The 8826-nt window shown below is 44.1% G+C and overlaps 1 protein-coding gene across 1 annotated transcript in view; it reads right to left on the reverse strand.

Annotated features, from left to right (window-relative positions):
* Window positions 1–1433: 1433 nt before the first annotated feature.
* The window catches only part of LOC119353557, a 21122-nt gene continuing 13729 nt past the window's right edge, over window positions 1434–8826 (reverse strand). The window contains exon 12 of the mRNA XM_037620177.1: window positions 1434–1874. Within this exon, the coding sequence (XP_037476074.1) occupies window positions 1788–1874 (87 nt within the window). The 3' untranslated portion in view covers window positions 1434–1787. The remainder of the gene's footprint in view (window positions 1875–8826) is intronic.

An 8826-nucleotide genomic window follows, 5' to 3' on the forward strand; every position in this document is an offset into this window, starting at 1 on the left:
TAACTGACAGAACGATAAGCCACTAGTCACTAGATATGATCAACTGATTTTGTCCCTCCATTGTGAAATCAACGGCTGGGATGCAATCATGCAAACGAATTGTTTGCTTGCCAGGCCTCTTTGATACTTGAATAAAGGCCTCTTTGGTTCACTGTAAAAGGCCTCTTTGATTTAAGGACAGGACTAGCGAGCAAGCGAGTGCTCGCTGGCCTTAGAGTGCTGAGTAAAGAAGGAAATTGACCAATCGTGCGTACGCTATTTGCAACCATTGCCTTGACTTCAATTGATATCCAGGGGGGCGCTATTTGAGCTTTATAAAGTGTGCGCACTCATCCCTCATATCCATCCCCCTCTGCGGCGATGGAATCGGCAGGCGGTTGCTGGCGGTGCTCGAAGGTTTCGCGGCAAGGGCGACAAATCGAAGCTGAGCGCCCATTTTGCATACTCCTCGTGTATCCTCTGTTTCTATTTCTCAGCGTCGTTTGCCGTTCTCCTCATCGGCGCACATGATTTTGAGTATCCTCTGTTTCTATTTCTCAGCGTCGTTTGCCGTTCTCCTCATCGACGCACATGATTTTGTGGAGGAGAGAGGTCTTGGGGTCCTGGTAGGCACTGGGATTCGCTCGACACGGTCGATTTTCAATGGAGCGGTTGTAGTAGTTGTTCGCGTGGGGCAATTTGGGAATGGAATATTGTGTTTTCTTGGTGTGCGTGGGGTTGGAGGGGGGGAGGGGGGTGTTACACATCCAGCGCTTTTTCGACAACGTGTTCATGTGATTTCTTTGGAGGGGGTTGAGCGAGTGATTAAGTTTCTTGGCTAATTTTGGGGGATGTAAACCTGTACTCCCTCTGTATCGCAGGTACTCCCTCTGTAAACTTTACAAAGGGAGTAGTACTAGGCATGCAGCTTTAATTTTCCAGGAGAGTTGTTTTTGGATTTACCACGGCAGTTGCGTTGGATTTCACCAGGGATTTTATCAGGGATGACCAGGGAGGCAAATTACCAGGCATAATTTACAAATATCTTGTTCTATACACAATTACCATTGTTGTACGCAAGTTACCAGGCCTGTATATAGCAAAATTACCATAACTCATGTATATTAGTCATCATGTACATGAAAGCGCAGCTACCATTTTTGTTTTGTTGTACTGTGATTGATACTTCAAGATAAAAGAAGTTCACCAATAGTACATAGTTTTTTTTTATCAAATTTCATTTGTACCTATAAGGTTTTTGTATCATAGTCCCCCATGCATGTCCCTGCATTGTTATGTACTCCCTCCGTTCCTAAATACAAGTCTTTAGAGGTTTGAATATGGACTACATACGGATAAATATAGACATATTTTATAGTGTAGATTCACTCATTTTGCTTCGTATGTAGTCCATATTAGAATCTCTAAAATGACTTGTATTTAGGAACGGAGGGAGTAGAAAATACATTTACTAGCAAAAATTACCAATACTGTATGTTCTCTGAAGTTATTGGCAATGTTCTATCAAAATTACCACAATGGAGACAAATCTGGTAACAGTAAATAAAACCACCAAATGCAGTATGCCCAAGTTGCTTCGCTAACTAATGTGGGATAAGACTTGTATCTTCAGCTGACAATTCCCCGAGGAACAAAAGAAAAACCTGTCTACATAAGCATGTCTGTAGATCTTCGTTAGACAATCAGTTAGACAGGCAAAAAAGGGCGGCAGGGCAAAATATTTATTCAAACTGCTGTGCATAACAAAAGCCATCCTTCAGCTCATTCAGGAAGGAACCAAGAGATTATCACAATGTGATTCGCCCACACACACGCCAGTATGCTCCAGGGTGGAAAAGGGATCTTTCAAACACCCATATGTCTTTCACCAGTACCTACACAATGATTTGCAGATGCCAAACATACATCAGGAGATTGTTTCGCCATGCAAGCCCAACTGTTCGACTGTCGTAGAGGTATTACTTAGTACTCCCAATAAAGGTATATTACAGATATCGGTAAAGCAGTGGGATGTAGGAAAAGGTAATGCCCCCCAATGTTCAAATACCTGGCTGTAAGCAGCTATTTAATATAAAACATCGATTTACAGGTTATTATATCAAACTAGATACTTCAGGAAGCACACTTGCCTAATAAGGTCGCATAGCAATCACAATTGTGACGGACAACAAAATCATGGACTAGTTATTGACTGGTACTTGGCCAAATACAGTAATTTTCCAAATCATGAACTATTACTAGCTACTCCCTCCGTTCCATAATTCTTGTCGTGGTTTTAGTTCAAATTATGGAACGGAGGGAGTAGTGCATGGCTAAATACGGTAGTTTCCATTCAGCATCAATCTGTATTCTGGCTTCCAGCATGCTAACGATATGGAATGTTGATCCTGCTTTGACTCATGTGTACTTAATGTCAGCAAGCGGTCGGTGGACAACTAGTGGCCAGAAGATAAAGGCAAATGAGAAAGAAGAAGGAGCAGGGTCGAGTGAAAGAATTGGTACATTGGGTCCCCCCCACCGAGCGGAGCCAAAGGAAAGACAAGGGTTGAGGTAATCGCTATGAGTGTTCAGGCTATTCCGCTTATGCTCGCGGATGCGGATAAGAAGCTATCAAAAGGGGATGATAGCAGCCACCCATATGGGCAGCTAGAAAGAGAACGAGGAAATGTGAATCACGATCCTTATTTGGTAGAGGAGTCGGGGGACATTGGTTCGAATCCAATTCGTGAATATCAGAAAGCATTGTTTCTCATTGAACTATATACGATACGCGCGCACGAGGAAGGGATAAATTGATTGCGTTGCAGTCATTTTCCATCAGATTCTTACGGATGTAGTGCAAAGTAAATGTTTCAGTCAAAAGTAAGCTGCCGACTATGATGAATGCCAGCCCGATCTGTAGCTGATCTTTGATCCCGAGCTTGAGCTTCTCTTTGATGTCGGGTGAATTGAATTTCATATATGGAGAAATGTGTCGCTAGTCCAAGTCCGCTATAGAATTGTTTGTCTATCACTTCGGCAATGAAGGTCATTTCTTTAGAAGATCGATACTGGTAGTTGCTTGCGGTGTCTGAACAAGTTTCGAAAAAACTACTGTGTCTGCATTTTCCTAAAGATTGATGTGAGGCTGATAGTGATATCTTTCCAATAACTGACTCAGCAGGTTCAATTGAGGTATCATTCAATTGAGATTTCGAACCGTGTAGTGGTTAGGATCCTCTTATTGCCGTCAAGGGCTATTTTGGTCGATTCCAGCCAAAGAGTTATGAATAGAAATAGCAGACCTGATTCGAGACAACAGGAAGTTCCCGTTTGCAGATATACATTTCTCAGGTTCAGGCTATTCGTGGAGTCGATCACCACCACTTGAGATAGACGATCAACTTCATTAAAGAAGCAGTCATCTCTATACAGGAAGCAGCATGTTTTCTATGGTCCTATGAAAAGGTTCCAGTGGGTTTCTCTTGCTGAATGGTGGTAAAACACCAGCTTTCATTCCTCACTGCAAGCTACTCCTTTTGCTGCTTTTTCTCACTCTTTGCCTGGGCCAACGATAGATTAGTCTCTGGGTCGGTCAAGTGATAAATTGGCGAGATTAGTTAAGGAAACTGGGACTTCTGATTGTTCGCGAGGGATGGCTGAATAACCTACTTTGCTTTCCATTTAGGGTAATAGGATGCCACTACTTGACCTTGCTTGCCCAGACACAAGATAACCTATAGTTTGGGTACTGCCCTTCGTGGTGCTTGCTTTCCTATAATCTGTAAAGCTTTAGCTTTTAGAGAAGAGATTTCAGTATCCAATTGCTTTTCTGACTGGAATTCTCTAGTTCACTTCACTTCTACGCAATGTCATTTCTTGATTCAAAGTACTTATTTTCTGATTGGAATTTCGATCTCTTGGCAACAGGTTTCGCTTCTGCTGAGGACAAATTGAACAAGCTACTTCTCAAGTCCAGGTGGGCTTTTGAATTCAGAGAAGGGAATTCCAGTTCTGATTCTAGTCTCTGTGCTCTGTTCAGTTCAGTTCAAGATGGGAAAGTATTGCTTGTTTCCTAGAATCCTAAAAGGGGTGCTTGTTTTCCTCGTCCGGGCTCTCCTCTCCCCTTTCTGTCCCAACCTTCATTCCTGCTTTTCCGCCAATTCACTAATTGAAATAGTTCAGATCCAGCACTTATATCCCTTTTATATATAGAATCAGGTATCTGCTTTCCATGGTTCCTAATTTCGGTATCTTTCTTGTCTGCACTTGATGAAATCCCTTTCTTTTCTTCTTGGCATACAGATTGGATTCTTGTTGATCCAATCGAAACTCTTGAATTGAGGGGTGGCCGTGAAAGAATCACTGTTTTGATGATATGAATGAAAACAAGAGATTTCGTTCTTCATGGCATATTTCAAGACTAGGGTACCTGCATTCTAGGTCTAGGACTTGTTGCTTCGGATCAGTTCCCTTTAGAAGCAGTTTTCCTCTTCTTCAATCTCGAATCCCGAAGGGGAGGCTCTAGTTGCCAAGTAAGAAAAGATCTCGGTAGTTCAATTCATGCATGTGAAAGCTTATCTGCCAGATACAGATGATACTTGCCACTACTTGACCGAAACTGGGACTTGAGGAGGAATGAAATTCTAAGGGAAATCAATCAACTAATTGAAATAGTGATATCGGTATCGGAACTCTGGAGAAGGGCCCGGCCTAAGCGCCCTCTTGAGACTTGGACTCGAAAGAGGGAAAGATTAGTGGGTCAATAACCAAGTTCCCCGATTGGATTCCAGTATCTGATCAAGCCGAAGTAAGCAAGTTCCGGATTCGAGTTTCCTTTTCTGACTTGAATTCAAGTAGGATTCCACATCCACTCGGTATTCTAGCTGTACCAAGTCTTTTTCTTCACTCTTTAGAGGGAAAGTATGCTTTGGATTTTCTCAGTGATACAGGTATGCTTGCCAACCCTGCTGCATTGTCTTGATCTCTCCCTGGGATTCGGAACTTGGATCTGGGAAAGGAGGCTTAAGAAGAATATGACTCCATATTAGTAGTAGTATGTTGCACTAGACTCATATGATTAGGAAGCGATAGAAGTTATCGAAAGCAAAAAGGATAGGGGCAAGAAAAGGGTTTGAGAGTTCATTCTCACCCCTACAAACTTTCTTTTCTTCTTGGCGTACAGAATTCTCTGCCTTTAGTCACCCTTAGCGCGAACCATCTTCTTTTCGAAGGACGGAGTCGAGACTCCTATCTATTCGTAACACTTGCACGATGAACTATTCGTCCCACTATCTCCCTTTCCATGAGACCTACTATACCCCTTTTCTACCTATACCTGGCTAGACTCGTGTACCTCGATTTATGTACATTCACCTAATTTACTAACATTATTGCCTGCAATCGAGCAAATACCAATAAGACATTGATCTCTAAGGAGCTGTTACGAAGTGTCGCAGTCGCTGCTAACGGTACGATTTTCTATCACGTTTTTTTTTCATTAACGTGATTGCACCCACTAGTTTACTGCTTGCTTTAGCTTAGCTTTCCCGAAACCATCAACTCTAGCTTTTTGAGCAGGTTTTTACCAATCTGGTATCCGCTGCTGATCCATATTCTCAGATACCCGCTTTCTTTGGTTATATACGCTCACGGGTATCTGAGCAATTCTTCCTGTTGCTTTTACAAAACTTCCCTCTTGATGCTAAACCATAGCTCTAACTGAGTAAAATTCCACAATTTCTAAGAACGATATGCTTTTTTGCATTTTCCACTGTGAAAGCTTCTCTCAATCCCTCCCTAGTCCTTTCTTTCCTGGGCACAGGCTTACCTGGTTGACCGCCCACATTCATTCATTGTTCATTCTGTTGTGGAATCGAACCACAGAGCTAGCGCAATTGGGATTTAGAGTCCCATGCGTGAAACTAAAGAGGATTTTCAGTCCTCTGCTCTACCAGCCAGAACCTAGAAGGACACTTCACACCCGATTTGACACAGCTAGACTAGAAACACTGCTTGTCAAGAGCACAGACCCCAGTATAGAATACTTTTTTGAGTATGTTGGTAAGGTCCGGTCATCCGCTTCTGTGCTTGCACTTCTGCGTAACTAGGGGTGCAAGTCCAGTACAGCGTACTTTCATAATTGAATCAAAAGCGTCGATACATGAAAAATCTCTATATACGATATTTATGACACAGAATGTTGTTCTTTCAACATGATTCCTCAACAATTTTGTCATTGTAACTGACTCTCCGTTCTCTCCGTTCCACTTTGGTTTTCGACTAATAATTACCATGATGAATTTCTCTTACTGCTTGGTTCCGCATTGGATTTTGGAAACTTTTGTTTAGAAAGTGGTGTCACGACCGTGGGGATCAAATGGATGGTTCAGGAAAGTCTAGTGAAGCGGCAAGGTCTAATCATATAGATGACTATAGTGGTATGGTTCCATAGAAAACTACTGGAGGCCATTACCGCCACCGAAATGGTTTCCATGCTCCGTTGGATGATTTGACGATATCGCAGTATCAAGCTAGAACGGTTTCAATTTGTAGGACGGGAAAGAAACCTCATCCTTTGGTGCACACTAACCGATGAAGCTCAACCCTCTCTCGAACTGAGCTATTTCCGCTTTTTCGAACAAAAAGTTCGAGTAGTTCAGTGAAAAAATGGTCAAGCTTTCTTCCATCCTTCCTAGCTCCTCGAGCTTGCACCCGCTCGACGCCTTTTTCATTGTTCGTTCTGAGGTGGATTCGAACCACTCTCTCTGTTTGGATTTCGAGTCCAAAAGGCCCGGCGAAAGAGGATTTTCAGTCCTATGCCCGCTGCCAGCTAGAACGGGATTTTTCCACTTCACACCCACACAATCGGGATTTGATGAAATAGCTACGTTTTTTTCTTATTTGATTCGGATACTGTCAATCTACTGTCCATCTTTCTCTTTAGTTTTCTCCTTTCTTTCTCCTCAACCTATCTCCATTGGATGGACTTACGAAAGAATAATATCTAATCTCCCCATCGCGGTTAGGATCCCATGAACCAGGAGCGCCAGCACCGGTTCCTCGATCTTCCTACTGGAGGCATGGTCATGGCTTTCATTCATTCATTTCATTCTTTGTTCTGTTGTGGAATCGAACCACTCAAAGGATTTAGAGTCCTTTTACCAACCAGTCAGAACCAATATTTCTCTGTTATATTCTGTTTTTTCTTTGTCAGCTAGCACAATTTGGATTTCGAGTCCAATGCGCTAACGCTTTCTTTAGTTTTCTTGCTCTTTCTCCGGGCTTTGACCATGTCTCCCAAACAATTTCAGTACATATGGTGCAAGACGATTCCACATATATATCGAGGTCGGAATGGGATCGGGTGTTTTCACGTCTCACCGTAGTGCCCGGTTTGTCTTGATTGGTGATTGATAAACAAGAAGGAAAATGGAAAAGTAGAAAATCTACATGTTTATACCGTTGAGGTCCTTAGTTTAGTCAAGTAGGCGAGGGCATTTCCATCGCGAAGGATTCAATCCAGCCACAGGTTCCCCTACGGCTACCTTGTTACGACTTCACCCCAGTCGAAGACCCCACCGTGGTATGCGCCAATAAGACCACCAAAGGCCTTTGTGGCACTAGTGGTACACAGAAGTCATGGGTGATCATTGGTCCGATGCTTCGGGCGAAACCAATTCCCAGGGTGTGACCGGCGGTGTGTACAGGGCCCGGGTACATATTCACCGCGGCATGCTGATCCGCAATTACTAGCGATTTCAACTTCATGTTCCCGAGTTGCAGAGAACAATCCGAACTGAGGCAATCTTTTCGGATTCGCTCCGCCTTACAGCCTTGCTTCCCATTGTCATTGCCATTGTAGCACGTGTGTGGCCCAGCCCATAAGGGCCATGCGGACTTGACGTCATCCCCACCTTCCTCCAGTATCTCACTGGCAATCCCTCGTGAGTGCGGCACGCACCTTTTTCTTTGTTTCGGAGCGGGGCGCGTACTATTACCACTACGTTCCACACCATTTTCTGGCCTTCATGCCGAGTCTTCCTCCGCCGCCAACTCGACGTCGTCGTAACCAATTTCAACCAAATCTCCATGCTCACTGGTACTTTGACGTCACTATAGGTAGGTCTCCGTGGGTCTTGGGCAAGACGACTTCGGTTCACACGTGAAAGTGCTTCGAAAGGCACCGGCTCCCAATGGTGAAATTCTTGCTGAAAGCACAGCTACGTGCTGGCACTCAATCAAGTAGTAGCGCTGGCACGTCACTCGGTGGCAATTTCTCCTTAGGCGCATGTCTCAGCAACACAAAACGAGGGTTTCGCTCGTTATAGGACTTGACCAAACATCTCACGACACGAGCTGACGACAGCCATGCAGCACCTGTATGAAAGTCAGTACCATCCTGTTAAGGACAGGTTTTGTTGTTCATATGTCAAGGGCTGGTAAGGTTTTGCGTGTTGTATCGAATTAAATCACATGCTCCACCGCTTGTGCAGGCCCCCGTCAATTCCTTTGAGTTTCGGTCTTGCGACCGTACTCCCCAGGCGGAGTGTTTCACGCGTTAGCTGGGCCCCTGATCCGCGTAGACCAAGGGCGAACACTCATCGTTTACGACATGGACTACCAGGGTATCTAATCCTGTTCGCTCCCCATGCTTTCGCACCCCAGCGTCGGTAGGGACCTAGAGAGCTGCCTTCGCTTTTGGCGTTCCTTCGTAGATCTACGGATTTCACCCCTACACACGAAATTCCACTCTCCTCTATCTCACTCAAGTGAATTGGTTTCGAGAGCATTCCGCCACTTTTTGGCGACTTTCACTTTCAACCCGATTCACCGCCTACGTGCCCT

The sequence above is a fragment of the Triticum dicoccoides genome, chromosome 2A (genome assembly GCF_002162155.2).
Source record: "Triticum dicoccoides isolate Atlit2015 ecotype Zavitan chromosome 2A, WEW_v2.0, whole genome shotgun sequence".
Taxonomy (NCBI): Eukaryota; Viridiplantae; Streptophyta; class Magnoliopsida; order Poales; family Poaceae; genus Triticum; species Triticum dicoccoides.